This window comes from Pempheris klunzingeri, chromosome 15 (assembly GCF_042242105.1).
Source record: "Pempheris klunzingeri isolate RE-2024b chromosome 15, fPemKlu1.hap1, whole genome shotgun sequence".
Taxonomy (NCBI): domain Eukaryota; kingdom Metazoa; phylum Chordata; class Actinopteri; order Acropomatiformes; family Pempheridae; genus Pempheris; species Pempheris klunzingeri.
The window spans coordinates 14608578-14633581 of record NC_092026.1 but is presented as its reverse complement, the minus strand read 5'-3'; the positions used below and the strand labels follow the sequence as shown (position 1 = coordinate 14633581).

General features: G+C 40.9%; 1 protein-coding gene across 1 annotated transcript in view; it reads left to right on the top strand.

The window, feature by feature from the left end:
- Positions 1-3235: 3235 nt before the first annotated feature.
- The window catches only part of brinp2 (bone morphogenetic protein/retinoic acid inducible neural-specific 2), a 99864-nt gene continuing 78095 nt past the window's right edge, over positions 3236-25004 (top strand). Inside the window, exon 1 of the mRNA XM_070845317.1 lies at positions 3236-3612. Coding sequence (XP_070701418.1) covers positions 3236-3612 — 377 coding nt within the window. The remainder of the gene's footprint in view (positions 3613-25004) is intronic.

The window sequence follows — 25004 nt, the reverse complement described above, 5'->3', positions numbered from 1 at the left end:
ATTTATCCGTCCCTCCAATGTCACTTTCAGTCGACAGAGGCTGCTGTAGCGGTTGCTAGGAGCAGTAAATGTTGTAAGTTGTGCCAATTGTAAACCCGCCTGCACAGCTCTGACTGGTTGAGTCCAGATCGGTCCAATCAAGTAGTCCAATTAGGTGAGAACCTAACTGGGGGGTGGGGGGTGAATAATTAACCCCTTCCCACATTAACATGACAGAAAAATGTGCAGCTCCTTTAATTTATTTGTCCTGTCTGAATGCAGCTCTTGGAAAGTCCACATTTGACCTGTAAACATTCTATTCTCACTATTATTGTAAAATACTTTGTCAGCACACCAAACTAAGTTTTCAAATCAAAAAAAATATAAAGAGAAATTATTAGACAATTTGTTGTTATTTTTTTATACTTATTAAACAGGCCCTGATAGGCCTGGAAAGTATCGCCATCTTATTTCATAGTATATGATTCTGCCTTCTCCCAGGACATCACAAACAGAGAAATTAGATATCCACCAGGCGGCACATTTTTAATTTGCACCAGCTGTACCTTTGGGCCACACAGTACAAGAAACAGCATCAGCATACAATTCCATTCATCAAGTTCTCATCCTGCTTTTAGTTGCATAAATACAGTCGTTTGACAGATGACTTTGCTAATTGCCTTTTCAAACCGCAGTAATCTCTCGGTGCAGCTAGCGAAAATTAAAAATGCAGCGCCCTGAGTATTGTGTTTTCATGTCTGTGCCTGCATTTATCCACCTGAAATTAATTAATAATTTGTTTGTAAGATAAACAGGGAATACTTAAGATCCCAATCCACTTAAAGCATCTTCTCCACTACTTTACATATCCGTTCTGAAATGCTGATTTGTCTCTGAAGACTCCACCCAGCAGGCCTGCTAGTCATTAGCAGTGAAATGAAGAGCAAGCCTCTACTTTTCTGAAGGGCACTGCAAAGTCTTTTCAAAGTGTCACCTTAAAAAGAAAAAAAAATGTGTTCATACAGCACGTGTTCGTCTGCGCTTCTAATACGAGCAGGTCGAAGCATGAGTTTGGTGTTAGACGATGAGAATTCGCACTTGAGCTGTGGTGAGATTTGAGCTGACGTGTCTGGTGTTTTGCTGCTAACACCCCTGATCAGTACGGAGGCGGGTGATGACATCCTTGTCCAAACACACAACGCATTAAGAAACTGAAAGCAGTCACATTTGTCGGTGCGGTGCCACTTTGCACAGGCAACACACAATGTGCTCGTCCAAGTACTTTTCAATCAATCGGAAACCTTTTAATAAAGTCATTTCAACTTTGACTTCTGCTAAAATTACTTCAGCACCATTAGAAAAGAAGTTATTGCAGTGCACCTTGCACTCCCGGGCCGATGGAATTATTCACTTCTATATAATTCATAGATGAATGGCTAAATACGCTGTGAAGCTTTAATCTATATTCACTCCTTTTTTTGTTTTGAAAAAAGAAAATTCTAAATTGTATTTTTGCTGCTCCATAAATCCAAATTTAGCAATTTGTTAACTGGATTTTGCATCTAAAAATATTCTGCTAGCCTGAATAAACAATTGCATTAAATCAAGCCTCCTGTTTCTGCACCAGCGACGGGCATGACACCATTTTGCACTCACAGTTTACAGTAGATTATGAACAGTTTCTTTTCAGTAATTCTGTGCAAGGAATTGTGTGTTAAATGCTCACTGTCCACTCATACCGCTGTTCGATTCCAATTGAACCTCATTTACAGAAAAACAAGTGATTACACTAATGACAACATTCACATGCGAGCACACGTCTGTTTAACCACCGATGGTCGACCAGGTAGATATTAGTGAGTAACAGCCACAGTTTGTGACTGCCAGACAGCTGAGAGCGGTGGCCTGTAGTGACGAGGTAACAATCATTCATGTGCTTTTATTTGATGACTTACATGTTACTGAAAGTGGAATGTTGAACATTAAGTTACTTCCTGTCGTGCTAAATTGATTTAGTTCATGCTCGTTGGTAGGAGGTTGTGTAAAATGACTGTGGGGTATGGGGTGGGGGGGGGTCTGCTATACTTTTGTACTATCATTTGATAAAACACATACTTATGTAAGAATATGCAGCATGTTACCGTAGTATCAGCTGAAATATGAAGTGCATCACAAATAGATTTGGATACTGCTCAGGTTTTAATTGTGCTTTAGTGATGGATTTTACTAAACTAATCTGTAACTAATTAAATCACCTAATTAATTACCTACTTATTAAGTAACTATTTAACTACAACCTGCCTCGCCTGACAGGCAGCCATGCCTGACGTAGAAACAATGGCAAACGTGAGAGTTGATTTCTTTTTCTCCCTCCTGGATTGTAACTTACACCACTCTCGTATAAAGCAACAAGAAACTCCAGCAGTTCCAACATATACGATCACACAGAAGGCTGTTCTGGTATCCGTCTTATCTCCGATGTTACCACCATCTGCTGGACTGAAGTGCTGACCCTGATGGCTGAGGAAAACCAACACACACAGAGAGAAGCGAATGAAATCCATGAGACATTTAAAACGATGAGCGTCAATGGGACCTAAGATTACATTTTTAACATGAAGCAGTTAAGATGTCATGTTTATGGCAAAAACATTTCTTGGGAGGAATGAAAGCAAATGAAAGCCCTTTGCTTTGTGAATTTAATGAATGCTCATGGTTTAATGATAATAATCATGTGTGTCGCTGACATGCAGAGAATACCCTTCATGTTCATGTTCCGTTACACTGAAGGTCATTTAAATTTCAAAATAAATGTAAATATTAATTTGTTCCACTAACAGTTGTCCTTGTCACTTTATTCTCCCTGAGTGTACCTAATGTTACCATTGCCATAAAGAAAGCCCACAGATGATTTGATTTTATTGACCGTACCATACCATATTCACTCTTTCATGCTACAAGTGAAAGTGATACACCGCTACATACATTTTTAGGGCAGACATGAAAACGCTGGTGTGATTGATGTTAACTTGATAAATAACAGTATGCTACCTGCAGAATTTTTAACTGCAATCATAATATGTGGATGGAGATGTCCATCAATGACAGCAAAACTGTGAATTAAAACAAAAAAAAAAAAATGAAATGAAGTGAAATTAAAGCTGAATGTTTCTGTGTGTCATTGTTCAGGCCAGTGGGAGGTGACTGTCAGAAGAAATGCCGGTCCTAGGTGCCCTAGTACATCACCACCGGGACCATGGCGACTCCTTGGCCAATGAGAAGAGAGAGGTGCTCCCATGGCTCCGCCTGCCTTGCTAGATGGTCGGCGTCGTCCTTTATGCTCCTATGGTTGCCGTGGGTGTTGCTATGGCTGCCGTGGCCCACTGAGGGTGAACAAGTGAGTGGCGGGGGACACGGTGGGAAGGCGCTCCATGGTTCTCTGTCCTCCCCCTCGTCATCCTCCTCCTCCTCGTCCCCGTCCGGCTCTTCGGCATGGGGCTTCAGCGCGAGGCAGAGCGGGGGGCAGCTGGACTGGCTGCTGTCCGAGAAGGGACCTTTCCACAGATGTCCAGAGTACACAGAGTTCAGAGAGAGGTTTCAGCAGGGATTTTCTACCAGATACAAGATTTACAGGTGAGAGGGGTCTGTGCACCTGTGTGTGTGTTTGTGAGAAGACGACAGAAAAGACTGTCCCAGAGGGTTTAAAAGATGAACAGGTGGAAGGAAAAGTTGTGCTCTCACTTACTTCACAGGATGCCTGCCTAAGTAGTGCTTCCCTACCTTTTTGGCTGATGACCTCAGGGGTACTCCTGTGATTTATAATTGCACATTGAAAAAGTGTGTGTGTATGTGTGTTTGAGGGGAGGGGGGCACAAGAGACACATTAAGAAAAGGAATAGTAAAATCAAAGGGGCAGAGGCAGAGATATCCTGACTGTCAGTCCTCAGAACAGGTCAAGCTCCAAATACATGGGCTTGTAACACAGACTTTTTATTCTAAATGTATTTTTTAACGTAATCGGTGGCGTTCACAACACACAGGAAAGTTACCGCCTTCGACCTAGCGCCTCCTCCAAGACGTCACCGCAACAACTGTCCTCAAATGCCACCAAGCCTGAGGAGGAAGCGCTGTCTTCAGGATAAACTCTGGCAGCAATATTCCCCTCTCTTGTTTGTCCATTCCCCTTGAGCTTCTCAGGGGGATATGACATGGATGAGTAGAGTTAAAACAACCAGTGGCTGGAGTAGCCAACCTTGCACATTCACAGCTACCACTATGAAGTAAACACACCAAAGCGCAGTGCATTACAGATTATCAAAAAGCAAACTAACAGTCTACAGCCATGGTAGTATTTACCCCTGTTTGTTCACCCCATGTGGGGAACAAAACCCCTCATGGTGGTGCTGGACGAAGAAGAAAAGTCCTGGGGTCATCAGAGTCATTAAGACACATCATTATGGAAATTATGAATGACTGCACCCAAGTGTGGGCCTCTCCATCAAGGAGATGTTGAAATACTTCACTGGACAGATGAAAACTTGTCATGCTGGCTATTAAGATTAATCATCTCGCGACCATGAATGTCTGTACCAAATTGTGTAGCTGTGGCATTTCATCTGATATATGTTGGCATATTTCAGTCTAAACTATGTGATGGACTGACACAGACTTCCCTAAAAACTAGAAGGCGCATCGTGCCAACCTGCCAAGACGCCGCTGCACCAGCCCTCAGGTTGGGAACTTATCTAAATTAGTAACAAAATGCCTTAAAAGATACTTTAGCCATACATTAACAGCTTTCTGCTGTTTGTTGCAAATGTTGTAATTAAAACATTTAATTAAAAACAACTTTTAGTTCAATGCTTTATAGTGACATGTTCCCTCTTTTCATTTTATTTGTCAAAAACGTCAAGAACAAAAAGGTAAAACTAAGACATGAAGGCACACACACACACACACACACACACACACACACACACACATTTCAATTTCACTTTTGATGTTGAGCAGCCAAGTGTTGCAAATATCACTGAGTGAAATGCACAAGAAACATCACGTCATACTTGAATAAAAGAGATACCAGAGATAATAAAGTAATATAAATGCACAGAGACAAACACTAGAGGTTAATATGATGATATTTATCTTTTCAGCTTCCTAAATACAAAGACATCTTCTTCTTCTTCTTCTTCAATAATGCAGCACTGATGCCAGAATTCAATCAAGCCACATCTTTTATATGAAAGCATGTAATGAAAAGATGTATCACTTTTACTCAAGACATGCATTATTGTCAAATACGGCTCTTCTGTATTAAAATTTGCTGGATGGGAAGAAATGCGGTTCAAGCTGCGGTATTGTGATCTGTGGGTCAAGGGGATTGTGGGAAAGCAACATCTCCTGTGCCTTTCATTTAAGATGGTTTTTTTGTTTTGAGTTCTAAAGATGGAAAGAAAGGAAGAGGGGGAAACTTCACGTAGCTTTCAGGAAGCTGCGCCGACTTTCACTATGTTCCCTCTTCTTGCTTTGCTTTAAGGGTTTGGAGCCTCTGTATTTGAAATTAGCTGTTTTTCACTGATTATATACCTTTTATTTTGGGTGCAAATTGATTTTACAGTAAGCTTATCCTGCTGGTGTGATTCAGTGGACCCTTGATAATTTAGCCGAACAGAATTTGTTCCGAGTGGGATACTTTCAAGAGTGACTAAACAGGGATCAGAGGGAATAGTTAATGTATTTTTGTTTGGGAGATTAAAGTGCTGTTGTTAATCGTGAGCAACGGCCACACACAGCAGAGTGATGAAACCGGCGTGGTGGTGTGATTCCGTCATATTTTGCTTCTCTTCAACCCCTTCAGACGTTTTGCTGATTCTTTCTGTTCTGAGTTATGAGGTCAGCAGGATCTGGAAAAAAATGTAGCGCGGGGAATGAGAGTTGAAAGAGCATTTTATGAGCAAAAACATTACAAATTGTAATATGAAAAAATATAGAGCAGATATTTATTATAGTCGTATAAAAATGACTGCCAGTACATTCAGCTTTCACTTATCTCAGGCGACTTTGTTTCAAAACGCTCCAGGATTATGTCTGTCTGACAGCTTGTAACTGCAAACTCGTATATCAAGAATCTTTTCATTTTTCCTGATTTCACTAAAAAGTCAACTTCTGAAGCATTCAAAGGGTGGGATTTTTTGCAATGCTGCAAAACCATGAATCAGGGTCAACAGATGAGTCAAGGGCAGGCCCAAATGCTTCAAAGCTTCCACTGTTGCCATGGTAATGAACATCCAAATCAGTGTTCCCGTTCTGCTACACACACATATTAACACACAAAGTGATACGCTGCCACGAGCTGGTACAAAGTGTCATCCTCACTCTCTGGAAACAAAAAGTCTTTATTTCCTCTTTTATTTCCCTTCTCCTACTGTCAGTCAGTCGCCTCTGTGTTTTTCGGGGCACTTCCAGCGATAGCAATGAAGTAAATGCTGGCCCTTCGATGTCGTTATATTAGCGCGAACTACTGCGATCCACGATTGGCTTTTCAGGTTGTCACCAATCTTCACGCGCGCACACTCGACGTGCCTGAACAAAGGAAAGCAGTCATCTATTTTGGTTGACAATCAACAGAACTGTGTCAGAGCCACCAGCTTGTCGGCACTGACACAGATGAGTTAAGACTCAGCCGGTCACCTATGCTGTGTTTTACAGCAACTGAACCAACAATTCAGCTGTCCTTCCCTCCCTCGCTGCTGTACTGAGATGTTGAGATGTCAAATGCTGTTTAATGATTCCAAAGTCACCTAGAGAGAAACAGACAAATACAGCTTAAACATCTCATCCATACATGTTTCCAAAAATACAGTACTTGGAATAATAATTTCAGTCTATGAGTTTTGATTCACCAAAACTTAAATTGCCTTTTTCTAAAAATCTTAAAATATATTCAGTCTCCCCTAATGTGTAAGCCAGAATCTAATCAAATATGAAAGATGCTTGCTGTCTCCTACCTCAATGAAAAGTATTTGCAGTGCACTATGGAGGCTTTAGGTTAAAACATAAACTTGTGTGAGATGCATATTGGACCACGATTGGCTTCCAAACTAGTTTTAATATCATAAAATCATGCTGGAGGGTACAGAGGAATGTTCTCCCTTCTGATAAATGTAAAAACAAACTCACTGCATAATGAATCATTCTGCACAGTGAAGCTCAACAATAAGGAAAAAGACATGTTTAACTGGAGGGGGGTTTAATAACAGTAACTCTATTGTCACTATGCTAGGTCACTCTTTTTTCTGTTCTCCACTTGCATTGGAGAGGCGTGCAGCAGAGGAAACAAAACTAACCAGTGTAGCTGTTTTGTCAGTCATTTACGTCCTGGAGGCTAATTGCTGAGCTGGAACCTGGAATCTCTCTTTTCAGCCAAACTTTGTCCCTGCTGGAGAGGACCATGTGTGCCAAGACGGGAGGTTTCTCTGTGTCCAGAGGCTGTTAGCTGTGTGGTCTATAAATAATGCAGCGGAGTCCTGTGCCAGGTCCAGAGTTCATGTAGGCCCCTGTCACCATTATCATTACTCCAAATGTAATACCAAATGTGATGGAGATACCCTCCATCTGCTGGATGGGGAAAAACAGCCTTAAAAGTTGTTACGGCTGTTTGTACTCTCAGAAATGTGTGTCATGTAGACTTGCCAGGAAATTCTAATGTTCTAATTATCTGGAACGTTTTTGTTCTTGACCATTTAAAGGAGTTGACTTTGAATATGTTTCAAATGACGTACAGTTGCGTACGGAGCATTTTGAAGTAGATGATAGAGGCTCTCACTACGCTGTATCTTTCTCTGTCTCTGCCTTTTGTTAAATGTCTGAAAGACATGTTCAACAATCACTTCTAGACAGATTCCTTCTGTGTGTGGTCTGTTTACTGTTTAATTCACAAATTTAAACCCCACTGTCTTCCCTTCCTCTTCCTCTTCCTCTGCCTCGACAGATGAAGGGGAAGTGTGAAATGGGTGTGAGAAGGTGATATTATTATGACCTCAGTGGGAGAGATTGTCTTATGACTCAGCACCACTAACTAACTCCACCAATATTTCTCTCCTCAACTTAACAAATCCTTCTTTTATTTGTTACGTTGTTACTCACAAAGACAATGCATATGCAAGGTATATAAAATATACCATTGTTCTTTGTGTCATAGAGCTGTGGCTTTAGCATTATGAATGCTTTGCCTTTCCAAAGACAAAGAATGAGTCAGCAGGTTCCAGTGGATGCTGTATTGCCAGTCTTTTGTTTATTTGCTCACTGAGTGCAGCCAGCAACCTTCACACCATCAATACAGTTTGTGAAGGTTTACAGGCAGAATTACAAAAGTTCAGCATATCAGCAGAAGCTGATTTATTGACATATGATCATATTAGGATTGGTTACTGATACTCCTGAATCTTCTTTTTTTCTGAAGACTGAGATGAAACCCTGGCTGTTTCAGTATGTTGTGTCTATAAGATTAGATAAGATGAACTTTATCGATCCAGTGCAGGGAAACCAAAGTGTCACAACAGCAAAACGAAATACGAGAACAGCTGCAAGTATAGATAAGTAACCTAAAAAAACCTACAGTATAACAAACTGTACACTGTGAGCAAGTACTGTATACATTATGCATGTGGGTGGGTGGGGTGGTGCTCCCTATTACTTACTAGAGTGCATAAATAAGCAATAAGCAATTTGCATTGCTTAATCATTTTCCCATATTCAGTTGAGTCATCGTCATGAATTATTACAAAAACAACAAAAGTGCGCATCCTGTTTACCAAATGTTCCAGCCGCTTGCTGTTATCGGACAAGCTGCTAAATGAACAGGTATTACCACTACCACTGAATGAGTGCAACTCTCGCAGGCATCATTTCTAATGCTGCTGAATTCTAATTTACTGCATAACCCTTTTCTGACCACCCATCTTGCCATATCGTTTTCATACTGTTCTCAACACACTGTCACAGTCAGTCTTCCAGTTAACCCTCCTTTCGGTAGTTTTTCCACTCACCTGCCAGCCACTCCCACCAATCAGCCAACTCCCATCGCATGTTCCTCCTGATCACTCATTAAGCCAGTGTTTAAGCCTTCACCGCTCACTCACAGCCAGAAGGTTCTTCGCTCCCTTGGCGCTCATCCCTGGACTGATTGCCTGTTGCTGACCCAGCCTCGCCTCTGTCCTGGTAATCACCTCAGCCTTCTGTCTCTGAGCTTTGTCCCTGTCCCTCCTGGATCCTGTTTGCTTGTGGCTCCCTGATTTCCGGCTGCTTAGATTTCCTGGGCTGGCTTCCTCATCCTCTTCTTCTGCCTCACCTGTTTCCGGACCCGCTGCTTCACTGAGCTCCGCTCCTGCTGCAGTTCTCATGGTGCCTATCTGGCTTCACCAGTTGGGATCCAGGGGCGTCCTCTGAACCAGGCCGTGATTCTGAACTCCATTCCGCTCCTTGCCAAGCATATTAAAAGTGACTGAGTTTTCACTGACATCCTGTATGTTGCATTTAGGTCCTAAACGCTCCCGTTACACAAAACTGAATACCGGAGATCTATCCATTATCTATACCGCTTATCTGTCAGGGTCGCAGGGGAGCTGGAGCCAATCCCAGCTGACTTCGGGTGAGAGGCGGGGTACACCCTGGACTGGTCACCAGCCAACCACAGGGCCGACACACAGAGACAGACAACCACTCACAGTCACTCACTCATTTAGAGTCACCAGTTAACCTGCATGTCTTTGGATTGTGGGAGGAAGCCGGAGTACCAAGAGAAAACCCACGCAAGCACTTGGAGAACATGCAAACTCCATACAGAAAGACCCCAGATTCGAACCTGGAACCTTCTTTCTGTGAGGCAACCACCGCACCACTGTGCTGCCCCGTAATGCCAGAGATACCTTATTAAAAATACAAGGGAAGCTAAAGACTCTGGACTATGAGAAACAGCTAAATGATCTGATTCATCTGCATCACATCATGCTATTTTGTTTAAATCCCAGCTATGCTGACTTGGCATCTCCACTTTGATATGTACCACACGGTATCCTGAGCAGAAGTCATCTTGACTCTCAGCTGACACTGCCTCATGCCATACCTGCTCATGTCCTTTGTCTGGAAATGTAAGGATTTTGGCAGCGTGTTACTGTGGGTATTATTCCATTTTGGTGGAAATAGTCTTCCGGAGTAATGATCAATGACCACATCAAATTACATTTTGAAAATTAGGCCTTGGCTGCAGTATGTTGGATCTTGTGGTGGCGAAGGAACAGAAACTTTTTGTGATGGAGCTGAATACACATTTACATGAAGAAATATCTTCCTTAAGTTCTGTTAACCATCAAATAAAATGGAACAATTAGCTTACTAGTTCATCATTGTCCTATCCAACCAGATGAAAACATTTAGCTGTCGTCATGCAGCACTCAAGACCTCAGTATTTCTAAAATCAAGGTTACAGCCCCGTGAGAATAATTACAAACGTCTTAAAGCGAATGAAGTGCGTGCAAAAGTCACATCCTTAGTCACATCTGTGGCTCGATAAAGGTAACAAATGCATTAAGGTTTAATGATACTGTAGTCACTATCAGCAGATATTGAAGCAAGATCGGATATTTTGGTATTATCATGATCCAGGCGTCATTGTTTCCTTCAAGCTATTAATAAAATATAAAATATAAAAGTAGTTTCTTGGAAACTGGGTTGAATCTGATGAAGCTGTTTCTGTCTTGTAATGTCATGTTGATGGACACCGTTTACAGCTTGATACAAAGCTGTCACTTACAAAGATACAAGTAGAGCATGGTGATCTGCCAATTGGGATGCAAAAAGAATTCTCTTATCACTGAATTACGTTCTAGCTTTTCAGAAAAGATCCCGTCAAGACTCACTGGTATTTACCACCTTCCTGTTGAGTCACAATGACTGCTGCCTCTCCCCTCCCCTCCTCGCTATCATCGACCGCCACACGCTGCGTCTATGTTCTTTGCAATTGCATTCCTAAATTTGTGGCATTGTTTTGACTTTCGGTTTGATTGCTACATCCCCTGCTACCCAGGACAACAGAGCACTTGTACATTTCAGCCAACACATCCTACTCGAGTATTCCTCAAGAACACTGGCACACTTCATCCCAATTTGCATGAAAAAAAAAAAAAAAAAAAGACAGTGGCAGCGAAACAAGGCCCACATGGACCTGACAACATGGGCCTGACGGTAATACTGCCTAACTGGAATGAAATAATGTAATAAACTAAATGAACTAAAAACAACCCCATTAAAAGCTTCACATCCACACAGTCATCATCTATATTAAGTTCCCCTTTCTCTCCTTTTTGTTTGAATCACTTTTCTTTTCAATTAAGTTTATTGTTAGAGCTGGTTTGTTTAATCATATCCCTAGTATTAGTATTATTTTACAAAATGCTTGTGTCTGAGTTATAAACATTAATGTCCAACAAACATTGGTAATATTTTCCAAAATCTGATCAGAAATAATGCACATGATAAATGCATACAGACACATACACACATTTACGACAATTTTTAGCGTCTCATGGAAGGAAGAGGAAGCCTGCGGTACAGGCCGAAGGTGATTAAGTCACACAGTGAACGCTGGAGAAAACAGTGATTGCATGAAACCTAGAAATTACTTCTCTTGTGTTTCTAATTGTACTCTTGTGACTTTACTGATGCTAATATGTGATTATCATCAAGGAAAATAAGTGCCTACAGGCTTTTCCTCTGCATTAACTTTCCACAGAGCAAAAGCAAATTTGGCTGCTCTCATTAGCTTTTAATAAGGGGTAATGGAGATGGGAATACACACAGCCACATTTTCCAGGTTCTAACCCTAATCTGTTAAATCCTTAATCTCGTCATTGCATGAGTTGCATCAGCTGCTATGGCCTGAAACGAGCTGGAGAACAGGATGGGTTGTGATGCCTGCCCTTCCCTGTGAGTTGATCTCCTTACCAATACTTCCTGTACTGCTGGTGAGGCCAGGCTGCTCTCATGGCTCTAGTCTCTGGAGATATCCCACTCTGACTCTACATGAGGGGCATTATGTAGAGGCACTCCATTTGTGGCAATGTCATATGAATCTAATTAATTATGATATACTGTATGTATGTTTTTGCACTGTCTCCAAGGAGACCACAGTGATGCTAGTTAATAGGGCCTGCTATCTAATGCCAGGAACTATTGGCTTTTGGTAGCTAAGATTCATCATTTGTTACAGTTTTGTGATATTGCAGCTTTTTTGTAAGTCTACTTAAACAGCTGTGGACTGTAGTCACATGGTTTGGACTCAAGTCACATCTTATAATAATAATAATAATACATTTTATTTATAATGGACTTTACATTTGGAAAACAAATTTCAAAGTGCTAAACATAAAGACATTGCTGTGGTTAACAAAAAACTGACAGCACTATGTAAAACATTTGGCTCAGAAATAAGAGATAGTTGAAACTGTCATGGCAATAACTTACAAAGGCACAACTGATCATTTTGCTTTTAATGATTATTACATATCTTTTAAAATAATTCATACAGATTTTTACAAACATTTGTAATATTGGTGAAAATGCTATATGCACACGTAAAATTGTATCAAATTTATGACTTTTAGGACTTGACTCTTGGATTTAATGGGCATGATTTGAGACACTTAAGTCCTAAATCGTCAGTCTACCAATTACAACCTCCTCCTCAGTGGAAAAACAAAGACATGATGAAGCTTCTTAGTCGGGCGTAAATAGCTCACAGTTTTGCCAGAATATATCCGTGTTTTTCCTTGGGTCCATCAGGACCCTGTGAGGGGATCTACAAGCAGAAGGGTATTAGTCTGTTGATTGTCTAAGTAAGCAAAATAAGACAAAACAACAATTTGCAGACATCACCTTGAGCTCAGGGACATTGTGAAGGACATTTTTTTACTATTTATTGAAAGTCTGTAGTTTGTACCATTTAACGGAATAAAGAAAAACGAATCAGTCATGAATGCCATCGTGTCCTGAGTCCTCTTCAACCTGGAAGAAACTCCACATATGGAGTTCCATATGTCAGCTGTATGTGTGATTGTCCCCGACATCGTAGGATTTTGGAAATCCCTGTTTCAAATATCCAAGCAACCAATATATTCTATGAACTACTTCTGTATTTTCACTTTCACTGATTAATTTGTTCCCAAAAAACATTAAGGAAACGTAACTCATTTGTTGTTGTGCCTTTGCAGCTCTTTGATTTCAAACTAAAAAATGGATAAATGTTAAATGGCGCAGACTTGCTAAATAAATTCAGACTGTGGTGTTTTACACTGCATTCCATCTTGAAAGATTCAAATCAGTCCGATGGAAAATCTAACAAACAAATCACTCCTTTGCCGAAGGAGTTGTTGTTTATGCAATCAAACTTCCATCACTTCAAACTCCTGAATAGAAAAGTGAAGAGTCTCATTCGGCTGGATGTGGATGTGGGAGAACATGACACTGTGGGGAGTAATCACACTCTTTTCAGTTTACATCCGTCTGGGATGACAAATACGTGTCAGGCAGTTCTCATAGAGACAGAGGCAGGGTCTGTGCCTAATCTTCGCTTCTGCCTCCGATGGTCTCGGGAAAGATAGGCTGCTGATGAGAGGAGGTGGAGGCGGTGCGTCGAGGCTTAAGTCTGCGGGCTTCTTCTTCTTTGGTCCACAACATCAGAGGCACAGAGTGCTTAGCATGGACAGAACAGCGGGGCAGACACAGGCCTGTGGCTCTGTTATGGAAACAGTCAGGAGGCAACAGCATGGGTAGCAGGAAACACTTGCCTGTTGGGCACGCTGTGTGTGTGTGTGTGTGTGGTGGCTGACCAACATTCTCACAAGTAGACAATAATGCAATGTGGGTCACACATTGGTAAGTCACCCACATGCACACAAACACAGGAGGCCTTTGCTGTCTGTTTGTTATGTTAAACTCTGTATTTCATAAAGGGATTGAAGCACCAACTGCTGCGCGCATTTAACACTCACTGGGTTCAAACACACAAGGAAGAGATGAAGAGAGCACAAAGGAAAACGCAAACAGTATCATGCTGACAGAGAAACACGCGTGACAGGGCGAGACAAAGGGACAGACATTATCTTTGAAAGCATGTGCAGCAAACGTTCTAGTCTTCTCACATTGCAGTGAGACAAATAGACGGTGATGGTCTAAATGACCCTGAAAATTAAATGGTAAATGGTCTGTATTTGTATAGCGCCTTTCTAGTTATTTCAACTACTCAAAGGGCTTTACATGACATCCTCATTCACCCATCATTCATACAGGAGGGATCTAATTTGGAGGAGACTATTCTTTCATACTCATTCACACACTGAAGCCATGCTTCAGGAGTAAGTTGGGGTTCAGTGTCTTGCCCAAGGACACTTCGACATGTTGACCCATAGGATCGAACCCCCGGCCTTCTGATTGAGAGACGACCCACTCTACCTCTGAGCCACAGCCGCCCCACAAAACTAACCGATGCATCCGTATGTGGGAATGATGCTTTGTTAGGAGGAGGGGAACCGCTTCAGGAAGCAGAGCCTGTGAGTGCATAAGAGAAGTTCTAAACACTGAAAAAATATTTGTCTCCTTTTTTTTTTGCTTGCGGACAGCTTGAGCTTCTAGCCCCTTTTCCAGTGCAGCATTGTGCAAGACGTGTGAGCTGCTGTTAAGGCCCGGTACTGAACTGTCTGCGAGGAACTCGTCCCCAATCAACTGCTGCAGTTAAAGTTAGCTGCGAACTGAAACTGTGAAATGTCATTTTGTCCCCCGTTTTATTGCCAACAAATTCCATTTAAAATGCCAACGCTCCAGTCTTTTGTAATATAGTTTGATTCAAAAGAAAAAAAAGCCGGCTCAGTAATTTTATAGAACAGCTGTAGATTTTGGCAAACATGAACAGACTGAGTCAGACTGAAATGGGACTATTTCAGCTGTGAAGGTGTTCATGGTAATGAAGGAACAGTTTGGCTCATTTTTTGGGGGGGAAAATGAAAAATGTTTTTTTGTGTTTTCATGGGACATGTTGGGAACAAGAATAGGACTGTACTTATCCTTCAATGTCATACACAGAGACACCTCAGACATAGTTCAGACAAACAGTTTAACCAAATGTATGCAAGGTATGTTACTGTACACTGCAGGTAGCCGCAGCTGTAGCGCTCTTGTTCTGTGCCAGTTAACTGATAACATATTAACAGATAAGCGTAAGTTAAACTGATGATGGTGATGATGATGATGATGATGAACACAGTTTTGCCATGGCTCCTGATCTGGGAAACAACAGCATTGTGTCAAGTCTTCCCCTCTACCGTTTCTGTTACTTCAACGTATCAGGACACTTCATGTTGTATTATAGTTTACAAAGTGAAGAAGAAGAACACGTCCACTGTGCTCCACCACTGCAGCTTCTGAGTGTAAAGTTATAAATATCCCAGCAGTCATCGATAGCAACGTAGACTCCTTTTGTTTAGGCGGAATAAAGAGAGATGGTTATTTTCTTTTTCACTGCAAATACCAGACAGTGTATTAAGATTGTGAATAGCTATTTTGTTATTGTATGCTTCCTCAGTCTTTTGTACAAATAACAAAGCACGTTGGTAATGAGGAATGTGGTTTAGAGTATAGAGTTGTTTTTTTATGTTTTAAGTCCAAGCAACACAGACAAAGGATGACTACCAAGTATTATTCCAAGTTTTTATTATTTTCATCATTCCGTAGATAGATTTTTATTATTTGTTGTATGTGTCAGATAAATATTGGCTCCTAGCTATGATTTCTATTTGATTCTTAGCCACTGAATGATTCTTTCTGCAAAAAGCACAGCATCAGACTTCCTATGTCCACCGCTTTTGTTTTTTTACAAAAAAAAAAAAAGAAGATGATACGAAAATCAATGGTTGACCTCCTTGATCGTCCTCAGGAGTAAAAGTTCAGTACTGACAGCTTTTGAATGTGCTACAGAATTCAGCCAAAGATTAGGGCCAAGCGTGATGAATTGACCTAATGTGCTTGGGGAGAAAAGCCATAATGAGTGATGTATTACCTTTTTAAAATGAACCCAGCGGTGACTGCATCTGCGAAGCACCGGATGAATATAAAGGAGACCTTGTCCTTAAAAATGAATATCTAAAAATTGATGTTAAGTAACCTTTAGTATGAGTTTGTTGAGACATCAATAATAGATTTGGCTATTTAATGTAATTCAGAGCTAAACCTTTCAAAAACAATATGACGCAAAATACTGACTTAAAAAAAGATTTTATTGATTTAAAACTGATTTTCTTTCCATAGCAACAGTCTGTGGTCGATGGTCAATGCTATGCAGAAATAACAGACCGATCATTTATTGAGTATTCAACAAAGCTGTGTAATAAAAGAATATAATAAATGCAGTAACAGTCACCAGAATAAGTTAAACTTGATGAGATGATGAGCATTTCACTGGAGAGTTTAACAGTGGATTGTTAATGTCATAATGAATGACTGCCCCCCCCCCCCCCCCAAAAAAAAAAGCAGCATCTGTAGCATCATTTAAATGTAGAATAATCTTCCGTACATGCACTCCTTGTTTCACTTTAACTGACTTGCTTGCTCTTTTGAGGTTTGTGAGCCAAAACAGAAAAAGTGAAAATTGGAAAGAGACTAACATCCCTACTTTGCAAACACACCAAGCATTCACGTTAAACAGCACACCGACAACCCAGAAGGTACACAAATTATATGAATGAGTGAGCGCGAGAAAAAGACGGTTGTGGAAACTACATTTCCTATTTTTGATGTATTAACTCCCAGTAGGACCTACTGCGAAATGTAGAGACTTCCTTCTCCAAGTCCCTTTGACAAAAATCAGGGCACACACACACACACACACTGACACAACAGGAAGCTGAGGGTTTAAACGTGTGTTAGAAATTGTGTGTGTGTGTGTGTGTGCCTGAGAGAGAGACCGAGGGAGAGATGTGGAGTTACACAGAGACAATGAAACATCAAAAAGAGCTTTCCGTCAAAGAAGATTACGTTAGATACAACACTGATGGAATGGAAATCCGGGCAATATTTTTCTCTTTTTTCATCATCAAAAGATTAAGCTTTCTGAATACACCCCTCCCCCCACCATCACCTCCACACACACACACACACACTAACTCATAAACCACAGCAGCACACAATGCAGTTCTTTCCCTATAGCCTGTCATTTAAGATCCCTCCCTTTCTCTGACAAACACATCGAATAGGAGAACTGATGAGTCCAAAGAATCAGTTTATCTGATCCGTGGAGTTTGGAGGAATTTCATTAGTGAGTCCAATAAGACGTCCAATAAGACATCCAATCAGGCTCTCTGTTGATGGAAATGTGATTTCATTCACTCTCAATGGCACAGATTGAAATTTGACTCCAGTTTATGTTTGTCGGTTTTATTTTGCAGTTTTTTCACTGAAAGCTCCCAGATTTTCAATTTAGACCATTTCAAATAATAGCAGGGCTACAGTATGTCAGTGAAGATGCGTTTGCATTGTTGTAGACGGTGTTGTTGCGCCGTCAACTGGAAAATGTAAGAAAAGTTTCCATGTTCCTCATGGAGCGGTGCACCTCAGCAAACAGAGGGTTTGCAACATGCAGTGCAAAATGCAGCACTGCTACTGGCTATCATTGACAATTTTCTGTAAGACATTCAGATCATTAATACAGCATTAAGCAACTATTTGGAGTAGTAATGGAGTAGTAATGGCAACCTGTGCACAGAATGAAGTCACACTTGTGTTGGAACCTGAGCCCCTCTGTCATTTGCTTTGCTTGTCGAGACCGCCGTGTGTGCATGTTAGTGCATATGAGGGCATTCGAGTGCAGTCAGTTCAGTGAGCGAACCCGTAGCAGAGTAAAGCTGAGCCAAAAAAGAAGTCAGGGCCGCTGCTCAGTGAAAGACTGAGCTAACAGAGCAGCACAAAAGCTAACAGAGGTTTTCAGTCGGCTGCTTGTGTGAAGAACAAACAACGAACGTGCGTCAGAATACAAAGGCATGTCACCACATCGTGCAACGTGTTGAGCAGCTAAGCAGTAGTTCCTCTTCAGTTGTTCCAGGCTTAAAAACCGCTGCGAAACGCGGCGGTGGGGAAATGTTGGCAGGACAGAAGCAGCAGGCAGCACAAGGTTGCTGCAGCTAACTGGCTTAATAAAGAGCCTGCTGATTAGTGATTGGTACCATGCGGGGAGTGTAAGGGTTTGGAAAGCTATTTTGAACCAGAGGGGAGTTCCCATATGAATTTTAAACTGAAGGGAAGTAAGAAATATGTAGCTGGATGGAGGACAAGAGGCCGTGCTGAGGTGGAGTAATGACTCTCACTGATTTAACTTTTGCTACGCTCTATTTATCTGATTTATACATTTCAACCTCTTGCTGGTGATGTAGTATTTTGAAATCTGACAGAAGTACTACATTCCCTCAGTAATTTAGGGGACTGATGTGTTGGCTGGTTTATGCATAGCCACTGGCTAGAATGTGACATTCTGTAATGCCAATACCAATATTGTCCTGTAATACAAATCACAGGTTTATGCCCTTTTTTTTTGTGGGATAACCTTCTGGATGTGTTCAAATGAGCAATCAACCACAAGAGAAGGAGGACGAGAACACAGCTGATATTTTCTTTGACATTCTGAAACTCCTGCATTCACTCTCACTTCACATATCAACTAGCCAGGTACGCAGAGGTGAGAGAATAAGCAGGGTTTCAACCTCATCACGGCACTTTTTCTTTCTTTCTTACTGGACACAGGGATAACATCTTAGTGTTTATACTGGCGTCAACCTCGTCAGATGGTACAGACTACTTATTCCCAAGTTTTCTGAGAACTGAGAGCATAACATTGGACCAATTAGAGGTACTTGATGAACTTACATTAACATTTCAAGCACACTAAGAGTCAACTTACTGGTTCAGCAGAGCTGTAACTAGATCCTCATCACTGCACCGCAAAGCCACATTGAGGCATTTTAAGGCTGCATGTTTGAGAAAGCCAGTGTTGATCTAGTTCCAGGAACAGTCAGAAAATCTGTTCTGTGTGCCGCTTCTTCGTTTGAGGTGGAGGATCAGAACGTGTCGAGCCTGTACACATCATTACCACTAAAGGTATCTTCTTACACGGTCAGCTGCCAGTTTCAATTTGGCCGTCTCTTATCCATCTCCAGTTATGTCTCAAATCCAGCAACGTTTCCCTCAATTTCTTAACTCGCACACATTTTGAAAACCCTACACTACATTTTTCCGTGTAATGAGTTTGCCTTGGCATTAAACAAATATTCTGTTCTGCATTCTTTAGTTAAGCAGAATAAGGCATTTTTCCTTTTAATTTTTTCCAAGAAAACAAGTAAAATGTTGGAGTCTTTAGTTTAGTAACGTTGAAGCGTGATCGACGTAACCACTGGCAACCATACTGGTGAAAAACTCACGACAAACCCCTGTTGGGTATTTCACTTTGTTGCCATCCGATTTATTTTAGCAGCATTACACAAGCAGGTTGACAGCTTCTTGCTCCCTGCTGCATCTCGAGGCAGGATGACTCATGATCCAGCAAACGGCAAAATATATCAAGACATTCACTGACATCAGTTTTTACATTCTGTCTTAAATTTTGTTGCAATATTTAGCAATTATGCCAGAGAAAACCAATTATGATAATGCTTTCTGTATAGTGAGGGAATGCTTCACGACTGTAAGTCAGGGACTAGAACACTGTAATTGCCTTTTTCTTGTTTCATCATCTAGAAAAACTGACTTTTCTCACAATTTCCTTTTCATGTTTGGTTCGTACTTTTGAAATCACGGTTTTACTGCATTATGTTTACTTTGCTCAGGCTTATACTTCTCTCCCACGATCCACTGATAAAAACCTGGGTGGAATAAACTCTCCAGTGGATATTTTGGAAGCTTACCTAGTAACTTATTGTTGTGAGACAGCCGACAAAAGAGTTTCCAAATAATGAAACACAGAGGCAATGGAAAGGCTGACCGTGTTTCTAAATATTACCTGGATGTGTGTGTGTGTGTGTGTGAGAGAGGGAGAGAGAGAGAGAGAGAGATGGGGGGCCAGGGAGAGAGGCAATGAAATTACGAAGAGAAAAGACGAGGAGGAAGGGAATTGACATGAAAACTAGTGAGTGACGAGTGAGAATAAGACAAAAAAGAAGAGGGCTGTGCTATTCTTGGAAAGGGGTAGAGAACGAAAGAGGTGTGTGCGTGTGTGTGTGTGTGTGTGTGTGTGTATGTTTGTTTTCTGTTCAGTGTGAGAGCGGAAGACAAATTGACCATATGGATAAGAGCAGACGGTGGCCAGGTTGTGCTAAGAACCAGTTAGTTCTACCACATTCTGCAGTTTGGCAGTACGCCTAATGTTTAGCACACTGGGAACTGGCAGACTAATGGAAACAAGCAAACTGCCACGGCACAGACTTTATAAGGCTTCTAGGACACTGCAAGGTGCATTTTCTGGCACAGTCTGGTCCACTAGAACTGCAGAACAAGGGCTGCATGCAAATGGAATATGTTAATGTAATCAAATAAAAATCCTGTGCAGAGATGCCAAAAGAAACACCAATCCTTTTCAAAATGTGATCAGTGTTGATTTGAGGTAACACAATGTTCTCCACTTGTATTTTCATACATTTAAATGAAGTTAAATAGATAAATAAATGTCATTGCTTTGAGCGCAGTGCAACAACTAAAGGCAACTCGGAAGATTGTATCATTATCATCTTAGATCTTCTCTCATTGGGACTATGGTAGCTGAATAGTAGGAGGAACTATAAAAGTACGAGGGACAAAAATAGGATTTTGAAAAGTGAGGAGAACATGCCCCCGTTATCCCCAGTGGCTATTACGCCCTCGCAACCATGAACAAATTAGGTTTTGTTGCAAGTTGTTAGGTTTAGGACAAGGACACCAAAGAATGAGAACCTTATACAAAAAAAAATGTATGCCAGACTCAAAGTGAACCCAAAGTGAACCTGCACCAATCAATGTTTTCATCTTAGTAATGGATCAAATACTTCTCTCAGCTCATTGTTTTACTTCTATAGATTACAATGGAACATTTTAGTGTTTTACACATAGCTTTTTGTTGGGTATCAAGACACCCAGTTTAAAACCGGGACAATCTCAGACAAAGCTGGAAGTTTGGTTGCTGTACTCAAGAGCCACATATTTTTTTCAGGGGTTGGTGGAGACCAAAGGAGAGCTAAAACAAGATTGAATATTAGAGTTGCGTACATAAGGCAACAAGAGCCACAATTCCAATAGAGTGCTAATGTTGTTCTGCAGGGTGTAAATTATAAATGTTGGTAATATTTCAGTGTTTCATCTACAGCTTGTTTCGATGTGCTAGCAACAAAAGACACCAATGTCAATTTGAGAAGAAACATATTGGTAATATTTGAGTCTCAGATCACACAGTGTGAGTCCAGTTTTTACTTTTCTAACTTTGTCTTGTCACACCAGCTTCTGAGAAAAACGTGTTATCTGATAGATGTTCAACATTCTTCACCAGCTATCTGTGCTACAGCTGAATAACATCTGCCTACTGCTACAGGAAACATGGTTGATGAGCTTGGTGGGATAAACTTAGAGTAGTAGTAGTAGAAGTAGATGTGCTGCTTGACCCAGACCATTTGCTAAAAGAACCTCTCCAGAGCTGCACAGTTGGGTGATCCATGGGTTCATCATTATAAGTGACTCACTCCGTCACATGGAGGGTATTTTTTTTTCACAAAAGTATAGCTTTAGATCTGATCGTCTGATCTCCGAATCTGGTTGGTTGCTTTAAGCAATTTATTTTAGGCAAGCACTGTGTCAAATTGGAAGTGGGCCTAACATAAGAGTGGTTGCCTCCTTTTAGAAGGGCATTGTATTCTTCAGACAATCTTCACCCCATGCTAGCGTACCAGAATTGGACAGTAATTGGTCATCAGGCCCACATATACACGCTTGCGTGCGGTATGTGAATGTGCAGCAGAAATGGCGCCACAACAGAACAGTCAGTGGCTCATTGTGTTGATAACTGCCACTGGATCTGTGGGGTTTTTTTATACACACTGATTCAATTATTTCACACAAACATGTTCATTCTTTTTGATTCTGTAGGGAAATGCTTCCAGGGCAATAGGGTAGGAAATAAAATAACCTGCATTTGTATGCTTGCTACTTGTGCGCTCTTCTCTTTTCATTTAGAAAGAGTCAATTTAAATCATAATTCTGAGGTTCAGTCTCTATTTACTAAGCGGAAAGTGGGAATTGGTGGTGGTGGTGGAGGTCAGAATGAGGAGCAGATGGATCCATTGGTGTCTAACTATGCCTGATCTCATTCGGTTCAAAGTGTCCCTATTACAAAATAAGAAAAGGAGACATCTCTCTGTTTTTTCATTTGTCTGCAGGCTGAATTATTTCATTTTCTGATAGAGCAATTTAGGTTTTCTGACAGGGTATGTTTAAGTGACACAGTGGCAGAAGAGCGAACAGAAGAAATGGGGGCACATGAAGTGGACAAATCAGAATGGACCAAATCTAGTGAAAATAGTATGGGTGTAAATTAACACATATTACCCCTTACTCAGATATGAGCATGTAACAGGCTCTGAATCGATATGAACAACATCCAATTTAACATCCCCACACTGACCTGCCATCCAAACGGCACAGTTTGCTACAAATGTCACACCATTTCTTCATAGAGTCATAACTCCGTCAACTTGAAACACAGGCATCATACACGCCTTGAAAAAAAATCAGTGGAATTAACTTTTTCCAGTGATAATAGTCAAGAACTCCACTATCCATTGATTAACATCCATAAATCTATTTAAAAATCACAAGGTCTTGCTTACAACTTAAGATCCAGGCTGATATTCTTGAAATTTTGATTCTGCAGTCTCAGAGTAAACTAGGTAATTGTTTTCTGTACAGTGCACAAGTGCAAGCAGCAAAGATTCTTAATGATGTCAAAATGTTACCGTTGGCTAAAAACACAGAGGTGTAGAAAGATTTAAATGTGATTTTCAGACTTTCAGTGGGTTCATCCTCATTAACTTTCCTGACAAGTCAAAGACGCTTCAAACAACCTGTAATTTTTAATCAGCCAGTGAGTTATTATTTCCCCTTTTTGTTGATATTTTCCTCATTTTTTTTAATCATACACATCCAGATCAACTTAGCATTTTTCGGAGTGTCTACCCAAAGAGATTCACAACGTCACGCCTGCTCTGGCCTCTGTTCCACCACCTTCTGTTTCTCTCCGCACTCTCTACTGTCATTAATGATGTGTGTATCTTGTAAATATTGTGGGCAGTTAAACTAATGAATATGAATGTAGACATTTTAATGCAATAAACACACAGAGATGTAGTTTGTAGCTCTGTGTTAAACCTCTACTTCAGACACTGAAAGACAAAACAGCCAGACAGGCGATAGGCTGGGATTGCTGTGTATGCCCCAGTGAGGGTTTAACCAGTTCATTGTTAATGCTGTTGCTGCACAAATGAAAGCGATGCTACCTACCCATTTTCTTTTCTCTAAATCTTTTCAGCAGAGATGTGCACGTGCACATGCATGCGTCTGCAATATATAACCACACTGTAGTACATTCATTCTATCACTGGACCCATATGAACTTTTGAAACTTTCTCACTGTGTGATTTGGGGATACCTATGCACATCAATAAGTAATCTCCCCCTTGCAGTAGGAGTTATGAATAATGCAGCTGGCCATATAGCTGTGCCTTTTCAGAAATGTACCACTAGAAAGTCACACAAGTACCGCAAAGAGACAGCCGGAGAGTAACTCAACAAATTAACACTGGCAGGGCCTTTTTTTATGTCAAAGACACCCAAGATATTTAATCTTAGTTTCTTTCAGAACAATTATTTAGCCTGAGAAACAATCAAATTGAAGCGTTCCCTTTTGAAATGAATTCATTTTAATGCAGAAAGTGGAATCTCATGCTGAAGTGATAGAAGAGAGGAGTGGATACAAATATTAATAAACTGAAAACCTAGTTTTTTAGTTTGGGAGGGAAATAGGACACATCAGCCTGCTGTCACACACACACACACACACACACACACACACACACACATGGGGAGATTGGCTACAGCATGACTCTCAAAATAGCTAAGAGATATTTAACAGGGAAAGTGAGGCGTTCAGCTCCTTGATTTCTCCACTGTGATACTAATACAGGCAGGTAGGTTGGCGAGCAGCTTCAGAGCATGTCACCTATAGTGGGGGTTAACTGGTTTTGTCCTCCTCTGCAAAGTGTGTTCAGAAAGCCTCTCTTGAGGATACAAAAATATTAAGAAGCATGAAATCATCAGAAGTAAAGAGCCAAATTGTACTTCAGGATAGTTACTTTCCTTGACTGAGTCACGCTATATTTCAGTTACATTTGCTCAATGTATTTTTTAAGTATATTTGATCAATGATCAACTTTTATCATCATTAAAGTTTTAAGGAGCCTCATACATTTCTGTACATTGGACTTAATGGAGCCCAGAACTAAAAATGGCTCCTTCAATTTGCTGCAATAATGTCAAATCTCAGCAGTGTCATTGACACATATTGTATAAAGTGTGGTGTCTTAAGCCAACAAGATTCAGCTGAAGCATGACAAATTTTAGAAATAGCTGACAGAGACAGTCAACCTAGATACGCCAGCCTTATAAGTAGGCAGGTGATGTCTTGTACAGATTTAGGACGTGCAAATTTAGCATTACCACACATTAAATTGGTTTTTACTTTGCCTCCTTAATATGAACTCCAAACCTGGACCGCTGCATACCTCTGCTTTGCCCAGCAAACCTTTCTGTGCTTACTATAAAACACTATTGGATCTACTTTCCCATCATGTCACAGCTCTCATTAGTCAGAATGCGACCACTGTTCAGGGTCCCTTGCAGTCAGCTTCTAGTTTAATTCC